Here is a 23773-nt window from a genome sequence, read left to right as displayed (position 1 = left end):
CATAGTGCTATAATAATAAATAATAAAGAGGCGTAAAGTAATGTAAGCTTTTTCGAAAATTGTACAGTACCTACATGAATACTCCGTATTTCATGGGTCCTCGCAACAAAAGTCCTAGTAGAACAGTCGTAGTAGGACAAGCATAAAACTGCTTGCCCATAATACAATGTGTGCAGTTCAAAGATTTAAATACAATGATAGACTTTTCGTGATTAAGCAAATGTTAAGATATATCTTTCGATGCAGTTGAGACATTAAAGACATCATTTTCTATGTTAAGAAAGACAGATTACAAATTTTCATGTTTATATTCCCCATTCCCCAATAATATTAAACCACATGCTAAGATTTTGGACATTGGTCTTAGCTCCATCATTTCTATACTCCCCAATAATATTAAACTATTTCATGTCAAGATTTTTGACGTAAAAATCATCGACGTATCCAATGTATTATAAGTAGAGAAGAACGATTACAACGACTTGTAGCCCAGTAAAAGATTTTCGATTAAATGTATATAATTTTTTGGTTCAAATAGAAGAAAGAACCGAAATTTATAAATAATAAAAGACCATGATGATGAAAAAGAAAAAAAGATTTAGCATTTTGAGATTTACCATGTTGATGGTAAATTCAGACATTGATGGTAGAGCTTTACAGATAATAAAAGACCACTTGATGAAATGTCTGAATTTACCACCAACAAAAATCTCTACCAAAGGAGCTAAGCCCCGGCAAAAGACATCATTTTCTAACTCAAAACAACTATACTTATTGTAACTTGAAAAACCCCCTACAATTTTACTATATAATCTGTTGCATTAAACATCAAGGCATCACCATCTCTTTCTAAGTTTTTGTCCAACTCATCTCCCTCTGTCTCTCTCTCTTCTCTCTGCTCTGCAAAAACTAGCAAAGGTGTGTGCTTGCCCCACTTCCAACTAGTTTCATAACATGGTATGGTGCCAGCAAAAGCATCATCTTTCCACTGAAAATTGATTCATGTATGGCTTTTTAATGGCAAAATTTCATGTTGGTGTCTCAGATTTCACTTTTTTGCACTTTTTTTTTCTTCTGAATCCCCATAATACCCTGTTTCATCAAACAGTTACCGTAGCTATCTTGACCATAACTACTTAACTAGTGTTATGCTTCCTTTTTTTGTTGTTGTTTGAGTTCATCAGGTAAATGATGCTAGTGGAAAGGAAGCACTTGTACTACAAGCTTCCAAAGTTGTAATCTTTTTGAATCTTGGAGTTGAAAAAGAATAGACATTTTTTCACAGATTAACAATGCCTGTTCCTCTAGCTCCATATCCATCTCCTCCTCCTGTGCCACTTACAACCCCTGCAAATGGTATATATATGCTTGCTCATTTCTCATAATTTTATTCATTCAATCTTATTATAATACACCTACTTTTTTCTTTATATTCATTTCTATATAAGATGTAAGTGGATTATTGAAAGTTAATCTGTTGAAGAAAAACAATTCTGCATACACTATTTCTCTAAATTTTGTTATAAACTGAATCAGACTAACACTATAGAAAACTTAAGAAAATACCCAAAAAAAATTCACGATGAAAGTTAATATGACAAGATAACTTGTAACTTTGGTGCATATCAAACAAAAAAGCCCAGAATGCTAAGAAAAACAGAGGGCTCTGTTTTTTCTTCTAGTCTATATTTCTTTTAGATCTAATTTTCCAGAGACAATAATGTTAAAAACAGGTTCACAAAGTCAGCTAGTGTGTTCGGGATGTCGAAATCTTTTACTTTATCCGGTTGGAGCAACTTCAGTTTGTTGTGCAGTGTGCAATGCTGTCACAGCTGTTCCTCCACCTGGTAAACTGCAATCTATCAAGTTGTTATATAAGGTTTTCAATCAAACTTTGTTCTATAACATTGCTGTTGTTGATATGGGGCTTATTTTATTTAGGTACCGAAATGGCGCAACTGGTCTGCGGAGGCTGTCACACATTGCTCATGTACATTCGTGGTGCGACAAGTGTACAATGTTCTTGCTGTCATACCATTAATTTAGCCTTAGAAGGTAGCCTTATTCGATAATATTATCACAATCATTTAATCAGGCTTTCTAAAGCACACAAATTGTGAACTTGTTTACAGCAAATCAGGTAGCACATGTCAATTGTGGAAACTGTAGGATGCTACTGATGTACCAGTATGGAGCTCGTTCTGTGAAATGTGCGGTTTGTCAATTTATTACATCCGTCGGGGTTAGCACAAAACCTTATTTTTCTCTACATATTGAGCAGAGTGTTATATGGCTATACCAGTCTTTTTGTTATCACGAATTTATTACAAGTTTTGTATGCACAGGCTTCAACAAGTGCTGCAGAACAGAAGTTCAACACCTAACACTTTGCGTTCAGAATGACTTAATATGCCTTCAGATATCACTTCAAATCCATGGTGACCAAAGAGCTTATGTCTCACTACACGTGCAATGTATAGAGTTATGAATTTCCTCTTGCTTGTGACTATCATTATATTTTTCATATATATTATAGTGATTAAAGAATAAACGTAGTTTTGGCAGGCGCGTTTTGGATTCGAGATGTATCTGATTATGAGAGGACATTTATGGTTGTAAACTGGTGTTTGTTTCTTCGGATAATGAAAAGTTTTATTTTGTTTGGAAATGTTAATGTTGATATGTGTTGAATCTGACGCCAGAAATAACACGGCATGAAGTTATTTTTTTGTGGTATTTCTTGACACTTATAATTAAGGTATGAATTTTGGATAGAAAATGACTTACTACAAAGGATAAGCATTAAGGGAAAAAAAAAAAAGATGAAAGAAGAATCATGTGAAAGAAGTAAAGCTAGTTACATTTAAGCTGTATTATCTATAAAAAGTGAGACTAAACCTTGATAACATACCCAAAGAAAAGGGTAGATATGTAATTTTGTAGTTACATGTAACATCAAAGCATGTTACAAAGTTCTAAATTCACATCTTTGAAGATTTGTGGTATTCAATGGAATAGTCTTGGAAGGAAGAAAATGACACTTGAGACCACAAAGGATAAGCATGAAGACCATAAGGTGAAGGAGAATCATGTGAAAACAATATTAATATCAACATAACATGAAGTATAAAGCCGCAAAACAGTAACTTGGTAACATAATATATCTATGATACATACTGTAAAACATTTTTTTCATGTTTGTACAATTATGCCAATGCAACAGCTAAGTGCAGCTGCTAGCTGTCCAAATTTAGTTCAGTGTTCTTACAAAATAACATGCTACAGAGCCCTGCAAACAAATTCGTATTTGTGGAAACTCGAAAACCGTATGGCTATCCTATACTTATTTTGGGGTCCTACAGCACGTGAACATAATGTTCGATAAGAATTATGAGATTTTGAGTACACAGAAGGTGATGAGAATTTGAACCGATAGCATACAAGGTATTACCATCCAGGGAATGGACAGGATACCATAATGTGAAATATCTGATGGCAATGCTATTCATCTTGTGAGGTTCCACAAGTTAGACTTATTTTCGCAAACAAATTGACAGATCGTTTTTTTATACTGATAACGTCATCTAAAGAAAATCCATCACTAAAATTGGAGATCTTTTTCTCTGGTATAAGTAAAACTTTGACTGCGACACATTACAGATAAAAGTTTAACACAAAGCTGATTGGTCTTCTAGAAAATGAGTTTTTGAAGTATTCTTTTGACTTTATCAAAAAATATGATTCTGCAATGCCTCAGCCTAAACCGCTTTGATGGAAGTTGGGACAAAACATCCTGCAGGTGACTTCAGTCTTAACACCCTGGTTTGACCCTGACCCTGACCATAGCCGGATTGTGTAGATGGACCAACAATAAGAAACAGTATCCAGACGGCTTTGACTTTTTAGGGGATCCTTTCTTCCTAAAAGGATGACATTATTCTAAAGAAAATCAAGTAGTAGATTAAGATGTATCTAGCTAAAATATTAGTGTAACATGTTGTAGCCATACTTGGTCTACTTAGTTGCAGATCCAATAAGTCTGACTAAGGTTCGCGCTATCAATACAATCTGGTTCAGGTACGCAGCTTAATTATAGTTTCTTTTTTCATAGCAAAAACTAATCTAAATTTTTTTGTGGTTATACACTGGACCAATATAGGCCAGCCAGTGTATATTATCAAGTTCCTATTGCGAATTTAAAAGCTGAAGTGCTTATTATGAAGACAAGATGAGCTGTTGTTGTACGAGCAAACTCTAACAACATGCAAGTAATAGTAAAATAAAAACTATGACAAAAAAGCAACAAAAATTCAAATATGATCTTCAAAAGTAAGTCACAAAAGATTATTACACAAGCTTACAGCAATGATAAACAATTGGACAACTATCTGATGGAAATATGTGCAATTCCATAAGCACTTCAAGTTCTCTTTCCTTTTTGGTTTTGAGTGAGTAGAACTGTAGAAGTCTAAAAGATCCATAGGATATTTATTATAAAATTATATTAATGCATGTCAAATCAGATTAGGTGCTATTGATGGAAAGTTTATAAGCCAACAATATAGCCTATCATACTTTCCAGGTACTTCCTTCTATTAGTCCATCCTTCCTAAATATACCATAATGCAAATAGTAATGAAATCAATGTATGTCATGATAACTACACTATTCCAAGTAACTAAAGCTCACTTTGTTTGCGAAATATCTGAAAGTTTTATTTAATAATAGTTACAAAGAATGAGCTAAAAAGGGACTCTATACGAGAACATGTTTTAAATGACCCTCATTTAATAGGATAAACTGATTAGCAAGAGACATTCAGGTAAAGGTAAATAGCAGGTTATTTACTTACTTTCTATTAAAACATTTAGGAAAAGAGCCACAAAGAAGATGTAATTATTGCAAATAGAGGTGAACAAAGCATACAACTTTCAGGCAACAATAAACCATGCTATCAAATAGCTTTGTTGAATATAGAAAAGCTAAGGTGAGATGATCATACAAGTGATTTTACAGATTATTTGTTCAGTTGCATCAGTAGGGACCTTGTTTGTTCCTCCACCTTGAACCCAGCACCCTCAGCCTCCTTGCAAACCTCTTTACACTTAGCCATCCTCCCATGAACCGCATAAATTTTGATAATATCCATATATATATCAAATACCGGAGAAAAACCCGCCTCCTTTAATTTTGAAAAATACCTTACAGCCCTAGAGAGGTCATTAAGAGCAACAAAAAGTTTTATCACCACACGGTATGCTGGAAGATCAAATAGACAATTTGAACCTTCCATTTCCCAAACCAAAGCCAGTGCATCTCTATAACTATTATTAGAATATCGACTGTGAATGAGAGTGGTGTACATGACTACACTAGGATCCTGGCCCGATTCTTTATACCAATTATATAAACTCTCCACAATCTCAAATTGCCCAAGCCTAATGCAAACTTTCATTATCGCGGTACAATCTTGCTGTGTTAGATTCAAATCATCTCTTTCACCAAGCTCTTCTAGCAAGTTCATGACAAGCAAGTGATTATCAGGGTTTTTTCCGAGCTCTAGAATGAGTTTAGCATAGACCCCACAATCCAGCATCATTTTCCCGTTTTTGGCAGCTGAAAGGAGCTTGTATGCAAGTTTTAAGTTGCCACTTCTTATAAACCCCCTCATTACTGCCTCATACACATTCTGACTTGACAGGCTCAAGAACTTTTCAAGCTTGAAAGATAACTTCAGTTCATGGTTTCTTGCAAGAACTTCAACCGTTGAAGCAAGAAGCCGATCATCTGGGGACAAATGAGGTTGCTCCTGCACCCAACAGAATATCTGCAAAGCTCGTTCAGGAAGACCCATGTGCCCCAATTCCCGTATTGTTAATGACAACGAACCCTTTCTAAGAAACCGACTGCACTTGTTAAGAACTAGGGAAACATCTTGTTCAGGATGAAGATTTTTTATTTCTTTAGCTAGACCAACTAAGAACGTTGGGTTTTTGTAAACTCTACTAGATAAAGATTTTCTTGAAGGATTTATAGTTCTTGACCATCTCTTTGAAGTAGGGAGTCCCAATGGTTGATTTTTGTATGGAAGAGGGAGAGGAAGAGGCCTTTCTCTAACTGATTTCCCATGTTTTCGAGGAATTCTGCCTCTAAAAAGAGAGGAAATCGTTTCAATCTCCTCTTGATCCCACTCAATATTTTCTCCTATAAGTTCTTCCTCTTCATCATTGTCAGTTTCCATACCATCATCCATTTCAATAGACATTGTATCATGACGGTCATCAAAAGGTCTTATTCCCTCGTTTAATGATTTATTGACCCTGAAAACCGACGGCTCGTTATTGCCCTGAGAATCAGTGGTTTTCTTGATTGGTTTCCTAAGATAGATCCTTGTTCTTGATGGATCCATCAAATCTAATCTAACTTCAGCCCGGCTATTTCTTTCTATCGCAGTCTTCCTGAACTTGGTAAAACCAGCAGATACACGGGTGTCTAAGATGTTACAAAAGGAACACGAAAGAAGTGCACCATCCATGTCTATAAGCTGAGTTATGATATACAAAAGTTTTAATGCTGTTTCTAGTTACAGTAACCCGACAACCCAGATAGACTCCTGGTCAGCCACGATTATCAGAAGTCTTAAACATGGCTTTTTTTCAATTTTTTAGAGACGTCACTTGAGTCAGACATTTCATCGAACACTTGGTGTGCAATTCGAAATATACAACCTCTGCAGCCCGTTCGTTCTGGATTCCAAGAATCATATGACAATCTGTCTAAAGATACACGTACACAGGATCTGATACATATATAACTAATGGGGAAAAGGCAATACAAGTGCCGATTTTTCTACAGATACGGAAAGTACACAGCAAAGACTATATAGTCTTCGGTGAGTTGGAAGCTTACAAATGCCAACTATTAGTCCTTACAATTAATATAGTTCAACTAAATTTTATTTATGTTTCTCACACCACAACTAATGCAATTTGACAAAAATAGCTGAAAGGTAATGGTTGGTGACTTGGTGGATAATATTTTAAAAACCGGAAATTTAATCATATCGGTGGAGAAATTTATCAGTATTATCGGTATTATTGGTATTACTGAAAATACCGGCTGATACGACAATTTTAACTTAACTAATTTTTCTATATTAAAATCTTATAAAACTTGTTACAATTTAATGAAAATAGTCAAGTTATAGTTATAATCCATTAAAAAATAATACCAAATAGGTATTTTATAACAAATTATAAGGTTTAAAGTTCACAAATAACAAAAAATAACATTAAAGCATCATAAATATTATTTTATAAAATATACAAAAAAATAAAAATAAAAATGCCGGAATGGTAATACCGGAAATACCAGAAATATCGGCCGGTATTGAATAGTGAAAATATATGAAAAATACTGGGTTTAAAATATCAGAGTACCCTCCGATACTGGTAATATCGACCGGTATATACCGGTATTTAATTTTTTTTCTGATAACTGAATTTTTAAAACTAATTTAGGTATTTGGCATAAAATATGTTTAGTAAAATTAAGAGAAACTTTCAATAAAATACGTAATAAGAAAGAAAAAAAAAAGATACACTTGAAAAATATTCAATGGGTTACTATATGAAGTGTGCAAAAGACTAATATATCGCTTAACTAAGCGAATTAAGATATACATTATAATAGAGGCTATTAACTATGATTTTTAGTCTTAAGCTAATTATTAGTATTTACTAATATATATTTTTGAAACTAAGATGTATGTATATTAGTTCTATCAAAATTATCGAGGACGATGTCCTAGATCAAACTATCAACCCGTCACCAATTAATTGCCCTATTTTAATGTAAGAAAACACTAAATGTAGTACTTAGGTTTGTACTTAATGTGCATTACGGAATTTTTATCTTTCATATTAAAAATGTACCTTAAAAATATTATATAGAAAGTAATTATTTAATGCATCTTATCTATAATGTTTCAAACTTTGTTTAGCAAAACCTTTTAATTTAATATATTTATTTGGAATTTTGTTAGATACAACCTATGTGACAAGAGCTCTCATTAAGGTGGAAAAAATATTTATATAATTATTACTTGAAGGATACTTGTGCGATGCGGCGGTGTAATAGTAGTGGCGACGGGTAGTGCTATAGTGGTGATAGTGGCAATGTAATGACGACGACAGTGGCAAGGCGGCAACTGATGGTGATGATGGACAGTAGTAGTGTTGTTGTGTATGTATGTGTAAGAAAACGAGACTTAATTGTGTGTTTGATATGTGAGGGGTGATTAAAGGTATTTTGAGAATATTTAAAAAAAAAAATGCTTAATTTACTGCTAGTTAATAATAAGAAATATAATCTATACTCCTTTGTAAAGCATTTTAAGATTTTATTTATGGTATGTCTTAAAAATTTAAGCATATTTTTTTTCCTCAAAAAAGCCCCTTTCACCATATTTATAGTTTCAAAAATTTCCCTCTACACACCACAACACTAAATTACCATATCCACCCTTATAACAAACTGTCACTCCTAAAACAAATTTCCACCGCAACGCACGGGTCATATGCACGGGTAAAAATTAAAAAGGTATAATTTTAACATAAAAAATATATTTTTTTAATGCATATTAACTCGAGAATGTATACGAGTATTTTTTATATAATTTTTTATCCTTTATTTTCCTATTAAATCTTCTCTTTTCTTAACAAGAATACATTAAAGTCTTTGAGGGCATAGTTTACAAATGTTGACTAGTACGTAGTGTTTTTGTGAAATAAATATACAAAAAAAATAAAACAAAAATGTTTTAATAAGAAAGAAAGAATATGTATATATGTATGCTGCATATACACAAACACAGCTGCCCCAAATCGTCTATACCAGCTGCCAGCCAAAGATAAAACATTTACAATCTGAATCCCTAATTTCTGAGAAGAAAAAACTTATACTACTACAACTAGTAGTAGAGATCTGATCTGATTTGATCCGATCCGATCTACACCGAGTTGACCGGTGACCTGTACCTGCATCGGCTGAAGAGAGAGAGAGAGAGAGATGCCGGTGGCTGCATCCGCTATCTACTTTCTAAATCTTCGCGGCGATGTTCTCATCAATCGCCTTTATCGCGATGACGTCGGGTACATAAATTTATTTATTTTTTTTCTTGTTATTTTCTATGGGGTTTACCAAATGTTTACTGACAATCCATAGATCACTTTTTCCATAAATTCATTATCTCTTTGTTGCAAAAGAGAAAATATATGCTTAGATAGTTAGCACGGGATGTCGCCAGACGTTTAGTACTGCTACATTTTACATTTCAATCTTGTTATTATTATCATTATTATAATTATTGGTAATTCTCTTATGGCATAGTGTAAGATCTGCTCCTTCAGTTTTAGACTTTTTGATCTTTAAGTATCTGTTGTTGCCATTTGTTATGTATGAAAATAATAAATTAGCTTCATATGCTTTCTCCCCAAAAGAATTTTCTATAATAAAATAGGAAAATGAATAACAAAGTACATAGAAAGAAGGGCTGCTAGAACGATCCATCCAACCTGTTCCCCCCTTCTCATCCATGACCCCTTTTAGTCCATTTCAGGAAGGTGCATATCTGGTGTGCTACGTTTACTTTTTCATCTGTACTATATATTTTCTACGAAAATCACATACCATTATAACTGTCCATATTTGTATTCTTCAAATTGTCCTGCACTGTACCCAGGTTATCACTCTTTTTACTGGCAATACTAGTGTATTACTCAAAACAATGTTCTACAAATATCTGTCTGACAGCATATAGTTTAACTGTTCCAAATATAGAGGATATATCTGTTCAAGTGTTTTACTGTTTTTATTTGCTCTTTATTGTTGCATCTTTCAGGGGAAACATGGTTGATGCCTTTAGATTGCACATAATGCAAACAAAGGAACTGGGTACATGTCCTGTGCGTCAAATTGGTGGTTGCTCTTTCTTCTATATGAGAATCAGCAATGTCTACATTGTGATTGTTGTCAGCAGCAATGCTAATGTAGCATGTGCCTTCAAGTTCGTCGTTGAGGTATAAACTTTTTGTTTCATTATAAAGTGTCTACTGAATTGGTATTCGTTTGCAAACAGAATGACTAACATGAAAATTTACTTATACTTGTTGCATGTCCTAAAGGCATCCTTGTCATATTAATTATACCAAACCATTTATTTCTTATGAACTCCCAGGACTAGTGTTTCTTAGTTTTTTTTTTATTATTATTTTTTTCAATGCAGGCGGTTAATTTATTTAAATCATACTTTGGTGGTGCTTTTGACGAGGATGCCATTCGAAATAACTTTGTTTTGATATATGAGTTATTGGACGGTATGTGGTGCTTCATTTATTAAAAGTCATGTTTCCTTGGTTGTGTATTATAAAATGGTTCATTTTGCTATGCATCTGGTTTTATCTGCAGAAATTATGGATTTCGGTTATCCCCAAAATCTTTCACCAGAAATTTTAAAGCTTTACATCACTCAAGAAGGTGTACGCTCACCATTCTCATCCAAGGTTATACCTGACCTGTTACCCTTTCATTTTTCTCTAAGATCTTATTTATATATGTAGACTATTATATACTTTCACAGTGATAGGATTTAAGTTACTGACTTGTAGCGTGTTTTATCAATGAATGTAAACAGCCTACAGATAGACCTGTCCCGAATGCTACTTTACAAGTAACTGGTGCGGTCGGCTGGCGTAGGGAAGGTCTTGTTTACAAAAAGAATGAAGTGTTTTTGGATATTGTGGAAAGTGTTAATCTTCTTATGTCTTCAAAAGGTACAATTTAATCATTCTTTACATGTGCATCAGTGCATGTAGCTTGTTTCCTTCACAGATATATTACCTAATGTTAATAGGCAGTGTACTACGTTGTGATGTAACGGGGAAGATTCTTATGAAGTGCTTCCTTTCTGGAATGCCTGATTTGAAGCTGGGATTAAATGACAAAATTGGACTTGAGAAAGAGTCTGAAATTAAATCACGCCCTACTAAAAGGTAAGTTATGATTTCATGCATATTAAGCATGATTGTAGAACTCTTCCAAGTTGGCTGTTGCCACCTCGAGTACTCTTACCTCGGAGGTTAGCCGAGGCGAGTTAGGCAAAGTTCAAGTAGGAAATTGATCAACGGAGTCAACATTAGAAAAAGCAGTTAAGATCGGTGAAATCGTTGCTAGATTTCTTTAAACATTACACGAACTACCACTATGACAACTTGTTTTTAGAGATTATAAATATTTTTCCAAAATATATTGTTATGTTTTTTATTTTCATACATATAATTTCAAATTATATTATTATTTTTACATTATATAGAAAAATTCAAATGGAGTTCTCCCTTGAGTACTATTTGAATCGCCGAGTCCTCTTAAGTCTTAACTTGGACACCGGCCGAGGGCAGCTCGAGTTGCGAGTTCCTCAACCATGATATCAAGTTATAAATGTTTGTTCTTTGTACCAGTTTAACCACGTACTGAAATATTGACTGGCAATAGATCTTTAACTTCACAATCTTTTGCAGTGGGAAAACTATTGAGCTTGATGATGTCACTTTCCATCAGTGTGTGAACTTGACCAGATTTAACTCAGAAAAAACCGTCAGTTTTGTGCCACCAGATGGTGAATTCGAGCTAATGAAGTATGCTCGCCATTCTGTTGATTTTTAAATGTGATCATATCCAATAGATTGTACCATTTATGTGGATAACGTGATATTATATTTCACAGATATCGTATTACTGAGGGGGTCAATCTTCCATTTCGGGTATTACCTACCATTAAGGAATTGGGCAGGACGCGGATGGAAGTTAATGTCAAGGTTTGTAAATAACTTAGGGGGTGTCTTGGCGTGCGTGTTTAAAAATGATTATGCGCTATTGAATAACCAGATTTATATAATCAGCTGTAATAGAAGAGGCTGTAAGTTATGGTGTTTGGATGTGGTTTTGCTGTTTAAAGGGGTATTAATCAGATAATCATTTTGCTTAAACGGTTGTCAAGTACTGATTATCTAAGAATGATCAAAGAAGACATTTGTTTTTTTGGTGAAATTGGTAAGACATTTTGTGAATGCAGAGCACAAAATTACTCATAAATCTTGGTTAGGAATAAATAGGTAACAAAACTTTTTTCCTAGGTAATCGTTGAGTTGAAACTGGTATGAAACTGAATATCCAAAATGGCAAAATGATTACTTGACCCCTAAAATGATCAGATAATCAGATGCAGAATGTGTTATGCAAACTGATTACTTAGGTAATCAATTCTAAAATACAAATGTAAACACTTATAGATAATGAGCTAATTTGCGGTACCTACATAGTTATATTTAAACCTTGCCGGCTTCAGGTAAAGAGCGTTTTTGGTGCAAAAATGTTTGCACTTGGAGTTTTGGTTAAGATTCCGGTACCTAAACAAACAGCAAAAACAAGTCTTCAAGTGACTTCGGGGAAAGCGAAATACAATGCTTCTTTGGACTGTATAATGTGGAAGTAAGTATTTAAGCATTATACTATGTATTTTTATATTGGATGGTGTATTATTATTGTTAAACATGTATTGTTGCTATAATTTGCAGGATCCGAAAATTTCCAGGGCAAACTGAATCGACATTGAGTGCAGAAGTGGAGTTGATATCAACGATTGCGGAAAAGAAGTCATGGACTAGGCCACCAATACAGATGGAGTTCCAGGTGATACTATTGATCACTAGCTCAATTTGACCACTAACAAAATTATGTAGACACTACTGATTGTCCCGCAGTATAAAAAATAATTGAATTTTCTGAGTAAGAAGTGCTCTCATTATTGTGCTTTTGTAGGTTCCTATGTTTACAGCATCTGGACTAAGAGTCAGGTTTCTGAAGGTACATATTCGAATTTTACCATAACACATGATGTCTTTTATGCAGCTAAATAACCTGCTTTTAAATTCTTATTGCAGGTTTGGGAGAAGAGTGGCTACAACACCGTTGAGTGGGTGAGGTATATCACCAAAGCAGGTTCATATGAGATCAGATGCTAATATCAAATGGCTTTGTAGAGACTTTCTTGATGACATTGTGATCCCATGGCATCACAAGTTCTTGTAGTTGTGTGCTATATCAACGTTTATAGAAACAATTGGATTGTAAATTTTTTCTCTTTCGTGTTTCAAAGGTTCGTTCTTGAGCAGAACTCATGATATGCTGGATGATCTGGAATGGTTATTTGAGAAAACTTGCAGAATGAGAAAATATTCCTATTAAATGAATCAATCAAATGTATCAAGGATAATTTACCATTAGTTTAAGTTCTTCAATGATTTATTCATAGTGTATTCATTCTCTGGTCTGTAGGGCTTGTGACTGTACTATAATTTCGATATATGTTGAATAGATTGGTCAATCACATATTAAAACCACAATGAGAGATTCTTGTGACTTTAAAGGTATGTTTTTAAACTACAAACATGCCTTCACAAAATTGGGATGATACATTAAAAACCGTTTTAATCTTATATTTATATTTCTTATTATCAATTCTATGTAACATTTTGTAGGCTTGTAGCTATGTGACATTTTTGTATACTATTACTGTAATTCTATATAGTACTTTGTACACTTGTAGTTAGGTTACTTAGTTATGCATTTTAAACTTCTCTTGCAAGAAAACTTCATACTAATCATGAACAGATTTTGATATATTTTGGAAAGTAAAAAAGATAATTGACACTATTACTCGTTACATAACGCAGACCGGATAAAACGCAAATCATAAACAGAGACAATATTTTGACTTTGTGCTGGCTGGAGAGATAGAGCTGCTGAAAAGACTTTGACACAAAAACACAAAGGTGTCAAACACTCAATACTCAAGCACCAACACAACCACCACATTACCACAACCTCTACTTTGTTGCACTCATTAAATGCCCTAGCAATCTCTTATATAAAAGATCATATCATATCGTGTATATATGTTCCTTATTTATTTAACAACCCACCACAATTTTCCGTCTTTTAAATAATAAAAATTAAAATTACAAAACCCTAAAACTCTCTTCTTTCTTTAAACCTCATCTCCAAAATCTTTTCAAATTCAATTCTATTCTATTTTAGTAATGTAATTTTCAACTTTAGATTGGATTCTCACAATTCTTTATCAAGATCCACCTGCATTTTCAATGCCAACAAAAAAAGTTTAAATCTCTATTTCATTTGTGTTAGATTTTTATCGAATTAATAAATGGATTCACGTGAATCTTTAGCCCCAACACCACACCACCACCACCAACAACCACCGCATCACCACCACCACCAGCAACCGCCGCCCGGAATGATGATGACACCAAATTCTTACCCCACCCATCATCATCTAACCAATAATCTTGCACCTAACAATATTAAAAATCCAAACTTGATGACACCCAATTCAATTCAACAGCAACCAAGATTTCAGTTCAATTCTGCTGATCAGTATGGGGACGGGTCTTCACCGTCTTCCGGTGGGTTTCGGGGTAGTGGGTATAACAGCATTGAGCCTGCCAAGAAGAAAAGAGGCAGACCCAGAAAGTATTCGCCTTCAAGTGATGGCAACATTGCTCTCGGGTTGGCTCCGGCCCCTGTGACTGCGATTTCGAGTGGTGGTGGTGGTGGAATTTTGGAGAATTCTAATGATGGTAGCCCTGGTGGTACCCCGAATACCGATCCATCTGCTAAGAAACATAGAGGCAGGCCACCTGGTTCTGGGAAAAAGCAATTGGATGCTTTAGGTATATTTAGCTTATTTCCATGTTTCATATGTGTAGATATACATGTACATATAATAAATGTTTGTTTGGAGATTTCTATACAAGTAGTATTTTATTATGTGATGGGCAGGTGCAGCTGGAGTTGGGTTTACACCTCATGTGATTATTGTTAGAGCAGGAGAGGTAATTCTTTGACTTATTGTAATTATGTTTACGGATATTAAAAAGCTTTTGGTTTGAAATTTGTATTACTTGGAGTATTTCATTTGTGTACCTAAGGTACTTGTTTAGCTAATTATACGAGACTTGTAGACAGTGGTAAGTATTCGACTAGCCTGATTGCTTGATAAGTTTAGCCCTTTAATTGACGAGGCCTTTCGGGTTGCAGCAGATCCTAATTAAAGTCTATTGGATAAAGGATTGTTGTATCGAGTAGTTTAGTTTCGAGCCTGTTTATTCGGTTGATCTGTTATTGATATTGGAAATTGTGTAAACACTCATAAATTGCTTTTACAGTTATATTTTGTGTTTCAAATCTTGCTGCTGGTACAACAATTTATATCAAGGCAACGTTTTTCCATACTTTTTGGATAATTTCTTGTGCATCTGTCAAAGCAAATTATTTTAAAAGGTTAACAACAACAACAATACCCAATCTCACAGATATTCAAGGTCGAGGTCAAAAGTGGATAGTCATACTCTTACCCAAAAGTAGAGAGTGCTTCTAGAAAACTATGCTGAAAAAATAGTTTTATGAATCTGATTTTTAGTTTATATTCAGAAATTTCCATTAATATGCATGGTGCTTCAATAGTTACCGTTCTTATGGGATACACCGAGGTACTTTTTACAAGTGTTTCTTAATTCACCCTCTTATAAGTTTTGCTTAATAAACTTAATAGGTAAGAACTTAATAATTAAGTCAAATTTCATGTTTCTTTTTTGACTTGATAAACAAAAGTAACCGTCAATTACCTATCTTTTACTTAATACATATAGACATTATTTATACATTCAACAACTGAGTACACTTAGGACTTGATGGCTAAATTAAAGAAACGGGCAGTCTGATGTTTGGTACTCAGTTTTGATGATGTAGAGTTAATGCATGTTTGATGTATTCACTTAGATAATTTTTATTAAAAATCGCATTTATGGTCATAATGTTTGAATCTAATTTTTGCTTGTCTGTAAATTTTCTTCTTTTGCACCGACATATTGATTTGGTAGCTTCATGTCTTTGATCACTTGAGACCACTTCTCATTTTTTTTGCCATAGATAGCCAGATAGGTGTGCATTTATAACACCGCTATGTAGTATTGCATAGAAAAATTTAGTTTTTGTTATCTAAACGTTTTTGACATATATTTCATAAATAGCCGTGGGCCATTTTATATGAACAGTTAATTTAATGGCATGATCACTAAGCATTGGGGGTTTACACGTATTCTGGTAAAACATGTAGGTTTCTTTTACATTTGTTCAAAATACTACAAAATTTCCTACACATTCTATGGTCATTGGTAATTTCGTAGATTTTTTGTATACATAATCCTCTTCATGATTTTTTTTCTAAGTCCGTAATTGTCTCCAAGGATAGTCGGTAAAAGTTATTTTCACAAGCTGTAATTGTTTTCGACGGAATAATGTATTGTTGATTTATAGTTTTATACCATAATAACAACAATATATTGGTATAGTTGTAATCAGATCACTTGATTCGATAATTCTTAATTTTATTATATCTCTGATTTTTTTTTTCTTTACATATGAATCATAATTCTAAGTTTTTTTATTGTTCTATTATATATGACAGGATATAGCCTCAACACTTATGTCGTTTTCACAACAAGGACCTCGTACTGTTTGTATATTATCCGCTAATGGTTCTATCTGCAATGTGACACTTCGACAGCCCGCGTCGTCTGGTGGCACTGTAACATATGAGGTTTACATCTCTTCTCCCTTCGCTGTTATGCTTACCTTAGTTATGGTTTCACAATCTAAGTTCTCTTCATAATTAATATGTTTATTAGCTTAATATTATTACTATTTTACCCTTTATCCAAATTCCAGACCAGTTCACATCACAGCTTCCCTTTTTTCCCATTAAAAGAGGATCCTCTTGTAGCTTATTGGTAAAGATGAATTAGAAATAGTAGCTACCCTTCTTTGTTCTAAAGACCGGTAAAGCCACGTAAGCACAAAAAGTTGCTCCATAATCTTTTGCAAGTACAGTTACTACTTTGAAACCTATGATCCCTCATTTAGATCGTTTATAAGACCACAGATTCTTCCCCCCCCTCTTCTTACCAGCTTCTTTGCTGTCTTTTAAGCCACTAAACATGTTGATGATGTCATTTTCTCTCCGTCTTTCCTTCTTGACATGGTTTTTTTAATCTGAAGTATAAATCTTAAGTTTCAATGTATAGTTTACATTTTACACTTTCTTTATGGTTTGAAATTGGTAGTGTGTTTTAGTATGTGAATGAGTGTGGTGACTCTGGTCGTTTACAGAGAGGTGGATATGATATAGACAGTCTGATAAACAGTGTGTTGCAAATCGTGTTGCGATTGTGGTGGCCATAGTCGTGAATAAGATGGTTCTCTTAGTCCCTTCCGCTCCATTGATTAAATTGTATTTGACGGCTGAGGCCGAAAGGGGGGAAGAAAGGGTTGGGGGCGAGACGGGAGAGGAGAAGCAGAGAGGAATGGAATAACCAAAGATGAAAGAAATGTTTTGCATATGTTAAGGGTTGATGGAGCTTTTTTTAACCGACGATCAAAACAGAGACCGTGAGTGCAAAATTTCAAAAGCGGGATACTCGGTTTAATTCTAAAATGTTAGGGATGACCCATGTCATTTGGCCCTAACAATAGGGATCATTCGTGTATTTTACCCCCATAGCTGTTATTTTTAATACAATTTAGGAGTTTTATACTCTTTTTCTTAGTATTGTATCCGACCTTTTGGATGACTGGTCTCGAGGTTTGAGTCCAACAGCCACACAAACTTAAACCCATCAAAGCTCTCCCAAAGGGTAAGTTGCATGTCAATATTTTTCTTCTCTTCTTTGCATCAGTCAAAGTTTAAACTTTGTATCTCGAGTTCTCCGAATCTTTAACTCAATGTGGATAACCATGTTGACACCCCTTAATGCAGGTTTTGTACATTTTGGATGGATATTTTCAACCAGTTTGGTCTGTTTTCTTTTTAGTGAAATCTTTTAGCCTAACCATATAACTTTTTAGTTCTAAGATAACTCGGATAAATCCAGTTGTAGGTAAATGGGTCAAAACTATCTATTCTATTTTTAGAGGTGTGGGCTAACAAAACCCAAAAAAACTATACCGTACAGGAACATGCCCGTATTGAGTACGCTTCTCAGCTTTAGATTTTATTAACAACTGGTCCTCGACTTCTTGGTATTTTATGTAGAGAACTGGTTCTTGTTTTTGTTTCGGACCAGAAACATGGCAGATTTTTTTTTTCTTTCATACTTAAAATAACTCGGGTGTTATTTATTTATTTATATAAGTAAAAAAGCTCATATTCTATTTGTGGTTCTGTCTTTGGGGCTGATATGGAAGGAACTACTATGAACCGGTTAACCTAGTCTCCTCTTTCCTTGGTTCAGTTTGGAATTTTCACTTTTAAAACTTTTGGCGTAATACATATCTCCTCCGATCATGAGTGCCAGCTGTGTTAGATTATTGCTAAATCTCAGTATGTTTCTTGATATGTTTCAGGGCCGATTCGAGTTAATATCATTATCAGGTTCGTTCTTACACTCGGAGAGTAATGGTAACCACAGCAAACCTAGTGGATTGAGTGTTTCTCTTGCTGGTTCTGATGGACGGGTTCTGGGCGGTGGTGTTGCTGGAATGTTGGTGGCCGCATCACCTGTACAGGTCCAACTCTCTCTGTCTACGGAAAGTCACAAACACATGGAGTACTATAGTGTGCACTATTATATTAACTAATGGTTTGTGTAACAGGTTATTGTTGGTAGCTTCATTAAAGATGAGAAGAAATCAAAATCTAGTTTTGGGCCATCATCAGCGTCACCACCACCGAACATGTTGAGCTTTGGTGGTGGAGGGGCTGTTCCTGGTATAACTCCTCCAACTGAAGGACCATCAAGTGGTGAATCATCTGATGAAAGTGGCGGCAGCGCTCCTCATGGAATCCGTGGATCCTACCACGATGTTACGCTACAGCAGCACCAAAACCAACAACACCCCCAAAACCAACACCAGCAACAACACCCCATGCAAAATCTGCCCATGTATTCAAACATGGGCTGGCCAAACTCCACCATGAACATGCTCCCAAATTAAGCACAAATTCTAAATTCTCAACAAATCTTACATGGGTAGTTGTTAGCTTAAAATATTCTGGTGATGTTCCCGTAGCATTGAGTTTTAAAGATCGGCATCATGTAAGCTAATCAGCATTATATTTTAGTTGTCTCTTTAGAAAACGTTAAGCCTTTCTCGTATATTTTGGTTGTTTTAGCCTTCATGAATCGGTGGTTTGAATATGGCTAGTTATTAGCTTAAGATATTGACTCATCTATTAGTGAAGTATTTCTGTACAAGTTTCAGTTTAGGAATCATGATTGAATGCAAGTTCTTTATTAGTCCCTCTTGAGTTATCATGCCTTGTTGCGCTTGCGCATATGGTATTTTTAGGTTATGGGTTTAAGGTTTTATGGTGGATAATTTGTAAAGATGCGAGTAATTTATGATATATGTGGTCGGCTATAACACCCCTTTTCATATATCTTGTGACATAGTTTGAATAACTTAAATATTTTCCCCCTCAGTTTGGTATGTTCGTTGACATTGAATTGAAATGATAATGACGTTCTAGTGGGCCTTTATTGGTATGATGTTGGTTGGGTTAGGTTGGTTGACCCATCACACATTTTACTCTCGTCGGGTTGAGTTATATACACTAATTAACTGATTAATTGATTATCATGGTGTTTGTGTTGGTAGTTTGGTACATAGGTTTTATTTATTTATTAATAATTGTTAAAGTAAAGCCAGTTTTTTATTTAAGTTATAAATATGTATCCTCCTAATATAATGGTTTAAAAGTTCTCTAATTATTAGATGAAGACATGTGGCAAAATCAGGAGGCAATATTAAGAAAGAGAATTAGTGAACACCACATATCACCTTTTTAGAGTTTTAGAAGAATTATTAGACTAAGTTTTAGGAGGATTTAGCATTTTTCATATGTACTATTAGTTTAAAACTAAAATAAAGTGGTTAATAGTTTTTTTGACATGGTTTTCAGTGCTAATTATAAACTAACACTTGTGCGATAAAATCAAAATATGTACTGTAATACATAATTAACTTCTTTAAACAAAATATAAAAAAAGGTATATTTGAAACGTGCTCGTATATTCCTTTCACGAGATTATTAGTTCTATATGAAATAAAAAGTTTGTTGAATTAAATATTTGTCTATTATATAGGAGTCTAGCAATCATGGTTATTCGCCACAATCTTGGATTAGAAAAAAAAAAAAAAACACAATTAGTAGGACAATTCAATATTTGGGGGGATTATAGACAAATATATATTCTAGTTATTTAAAAGACAATAATTAGTTCACACTGGACTTTGTTTTATTTTTTTATTTCATTATATTATTATAGACTAGAAAGTGAGCAACATATATACTCTACTTAGTCAAGAATGCTCAATAATATGATACGAGTAGTAGATTTGTAGGTTAAGATATCATAAATAAAAGACGACATCTTTCACATGTTTACATATAACCACATTTTATACTACGGAACTTAGCTTAGATTGAATGGTGTTAACTGTAATCATATATAATATAATATTATGTGTGTTCTTGAAGTGTACAATAATATTAAAATATCGTATCCTATATTAACACGGTATACAACTTATAGATCATAAGTATGATGGTTTGAAATGTACAATGACATATATGATGCATCTTTAATTATATTGCTTGCGACAAACCAAAAATGCTTACATATCATAAAGCACTATATATTTAATTAGGAAAATGATAAATCCTCTTAAAATTCCTTCTAATATATTCACTTGTTAACATATGTAATCCACTAATATTCTTTCCTAATCTCACCCCCTGATTTTTCATATGTCACGATCCTATTAATTAGGAGGATTTTTAGGCTAACCAATTAAGAGGATTGATCATTATCCATTTAATCATTCTCCATAACTATAAATAATAAGATCACCCTTCTATAAACCACCTCCAAGGTGATCGATCTTGAAAGCAGTCAGTGAAAGGTTTGAAATAATCAAGATATCCCGTCAAAGACATAGTTAAAATTAGATACAGTCCATACATGCATCAAGTTAATTTCTTCTTCAAAAAAACAAAGAAGGAAAATGAAAAAAAAAAAAAAAAACTCAAGACAGACAACTTAATAGCGAATTTCCTACGGAACGTCATCTTTTATGTTCGATAACTATTTATAAAATGTAACATCCATCCTTATCTTTTGATTTGTCGCTTGAAAACATAAAAAGGCCCAGCAAAAAACAAAAATTAGAGAATAAAATACGCATACCAATCATTTTCATGCCATGTCAACGATGTAACTAGAATAATTGTTTAGGTTCCATTATTAGCAAATTATTAATAAAACATGACCATGAAGAAGATGTTTTAAAAAACTCAACAACCGTTTTTTTTTTTTGAAACATTTGGCACCGTATATGTACGATTTATGAATTTTCTAAATGTATCTTCATTTTCGTGTCTAATTAATAGTGATTGTTGCAGGATATATGCATGTGTACCTATCATTTACAAGTAGTCGTTCTTCGGTTTGATGATCAGTTAAATATCTGGATGCTAGCTAGCTAGTCTCTCATTAATCGAAGTCAAACCCTTATTAAATTTAGTTTTCTAATCTAAACTTAAGAATAAGTTAATTATATCTCAAAATGAGTTGGTATACCTTTGCACTAACCACTCCTTAATTAATTCAAGGAATCATGTTCTCCTAACCTCTCTTGCAAATGCCACTTCATTGCCTGGCTTTTGAATAGTTTATACAACCAATTAGTACTGTTTAAATACATATAAAATTCAAAAGAGAAAAACAACAAAAATACGAGCTACGGACAAAACTTTTCCTTTTTCTTAAGGCTCAAAGTTATACATTACTTCATCCAAACTTATTCTTAGTAAACTCTAAAAGCAAGTCACAAACTAATAATTATCATCACAAATACATATACATCAGTTTTTTTTTTTTAATTAAAAAGACAAAAACTTTGTGGTGCCAAAAACCTTGAGCTAAAGATAACTATATATACAAATCTTTGTTTATATGTTGCTTAAGGAATATGACGCAATGTCAATGCCGCACCATTGGAGCTCATCAGCTCCATCGCTTGTTTATTAGTTTAGTGTGTGGTGATAAGTGATAGATGTGTTCATGGGATGCATATATCCATTTGTGGTAGTGCATTATATATTGTAACATAAAAACATAGTGGATATGGAGAATATAATATGAATCTTGACACTGATGATGAGCCTAGATTAATTTACTTAAACAGGGAGAATGAAATTGGCTACAAATTAAATAATTATCTTCGATCATCAGCTATAGCTTGTCCGCTTAATTAAATGACTCCAGTTAACTAGTATTGTATCACAATTAACCATTAATGATCCTTTCGAGAAATAAATTTAGGACAAATATTGCTTAGGTAGTCAAATAAATCCATGGACATTTAATTTTAAGTTGGAAAGTGATTAATCAACCTAATTCAATTCATATGCCTAAAAATCAATCTAAAATCTTAATAACTTGACATGTGGATTCCACTAATTTTCTTTCTTAATCTTATCCCCTGATTTTTTCACATGTCACCATCTTATAATTAGGTCGACTATTAGACATATAAATTAGGTTGATTTATCATTATAAACACGAGTTTCCTTTTCCAATTGTTCGAGTATAGTAAGATACAATTAGTCCTGACTATATATATAGACATATCTTGTCACATAGATTCGTCAGTAGACAAAATCAAAGATTTATTTCCAAAGTGGTTAAATACACACAAAAAATGGATGCGTTTTACCTTTTCATTGTGATGTGTAGCCATATATCCATATAAACTCTCCCATCATGTAAACTTATATGTATATGCATATATGTATATCTATAGTACACATCACTTAAACAAAACGTGTATTGGCAGTCGGGTGAATCTTATCCATCGATTCAATATAATTAATAAATTCCGTCGAATTGTTTGTCATTTATATAATCAAGTGTTTTGGTCTTCCGTTTCACGGTATATAACACCCTACTAGCTTACTTAAATTACTAATTAACATCATGCATCAAGTATAGTAGTCCATAAAAATGAACGTGCGCAGCATTGGTTTTAGTATTATTATAACTTTAATTAATTACTAACTCATATGTTACCCACATGGGGAAGATTAGTTTAATTTACTCCATAAAGTTTGTCATATAAACAAACTTATATTGAGCATTATCAAACAGTAGTTTTAATTAACCATATATATTATAATTAATTAAATAAAAAAAACACCAACTCAAAGTACAACGAACTGATTATGGTAACTATACATATGATGATTATCAAGCTAACATATTATTACTATTAGGACAGTAGTACTAATTTGGAGCCCACAATATATATTAGGCTTTCTACATATCTTTCACTATTTGGAAGCTATTCCTTGATGATCAGAACTTCGTATCTAGAGTCATGACACATAAAATCTAGCTTTTGTGCATGTGTATGAGAGATATAGAGCACTTGGCATGGGTTTCAAAAAATATTCAACGAGGGCAGAGGTGTGCAAATTTAAATATAGAAGAAGCTGGTAAATGGTGCATATAAAATGATGAGCAATAAAACAAACTTATACTGCGCGCAGATTGAACATGGCACAACTCCGAGTAAC

General features: G+C 33.6%; 4 protein-coding genes across 5 annotated transcripts; 3 read left to right on the top strand and 1 right to left on the bottom strand.

Annotated features, from left to right (window-relative positions):
* The first annotated feature begins 810 nt into the window (after positions 1 to 810).
* On the top strand, positions 811 to 2668 carry LOC122578131 (protein LOL1). 2 transcript variants are annotated; one of them, XM_043750021.1, is made up of 6 exons: positions 811 to 918; positions 1185 to 1356; positions 1734 to 1847; positions 1942 to 2055; positions 2133 to 2242; positions 2346 to 2668. In XM_043750021.1, exons 2-6 carry the CDS (start codon positions 1293 to 1295, stop codon positions 2382 to 2384), a joined length of 441 nt encoding a protein of 146 aa, XP_043605956.1. In that variant the 5' UTR covers positions 811 to 918; positions 1185 to 1292; the 3' UTR covers positions 2385 to 2668. The 2 variants fall into 2 exon arrangements, with proteins under 2 accessions (XP_043605956.1, XP_043605957.1); XM_043750022.1 differs by having other exon boundaries at positions 847 to 1004.
* A 2198-nt stretch (positions 2669 to 4866) lies between these two features.
* LOC122578129 (pentatricopeptide repeat-containing protein At2g01860) lies at positions 4867 to 6891 on the bottom strand. The gene has a single exon (XM_043750020.1). It carries the CDS (start codon positions 6533 to 6535, stop codon positions 5018 to 5020), a length of 1518 nt encoding a protein of 505 aa, XP_043605955.1. The 5' UTR covers positions 6536 to 6891; the 3' UTR covers positions 4867 to 5017.
* A 1968-nt stretch (positions 6892 to 8859) lies between these two features.
* On the top strand, positions 8860 to 13366 carry LOC122578205 (AP-2 complex subunit mu). Its single transcript, XM_043750113.1, has 12 exons — positions 8860 to 9152; positions 9902 to 10079; positions 10286 to 10376; positions 10468 to 10562; positions 10694 to 10832; positions 10913 to 11051; positions 11577 to 11693; positions 11783 to 11873; positions 12404 to 12546; positions 12633 to 12747; positions 12877 to 12921; positions 12999 to 13366. The coding sequence occupies exons 1-12, from the start codon at positions 9070 to 9072 to the stop codon at positions 13077 to 13079; spliced, it is 1317 nt and encodes a 438-aa protein (XP_043606048.1). The 5' UTR covers positions 8860 to 9069; the 3' UTR covers positions 13080 to 13366.
* A 513-nt stretch (positions 13367 to 13879) lies between these two features.
* On the top strand, positions 13880 to 19430 carry LOC122578440 (AT-hook motif nuclear-localized protein 8-like). Its single transcript, XM_043750405.1, has 5 exons — positions 13880 to 14807; positions 14917 to 14969; positions 16604 to 16735; positions 18538 to 18699; positions 18787 to 19430. Exons 1-5 carry the CDS (start codon positions 14282 to 14284, stop codon positions 19126 to 19128), a joined length of 1215 nt encoding a protein of 404 aa, XP_043606340.1. The 5' UTR covers positions 13880 to 14281; the 3' UTR covers positions 19129 to 19430.
* The last annotated feature ends 4343 nt before the right edge of the window (positions 19431 to 23773 follow it).

The sequence above is a fragment of the Erigeron canadensis genome, chromosome 8, assembly GCF_010389155.1.
Source record: "Erigeron canadensis isolate Cc75 chromosome 8, C_canadensis_v1, whole genome shotgun sequence".
Taxonomy (NCBI): Eukaryota; Viridiplantae; Streptophyta; class Magnoliopsida; order Asterales; family Asteraceae; genus Erigeron; species Erigeron canadensis.
Note: the sequence above shows the minus strand (reverse complement) of the source record. Positions and strands in the feature narration are given on the sequence as shown.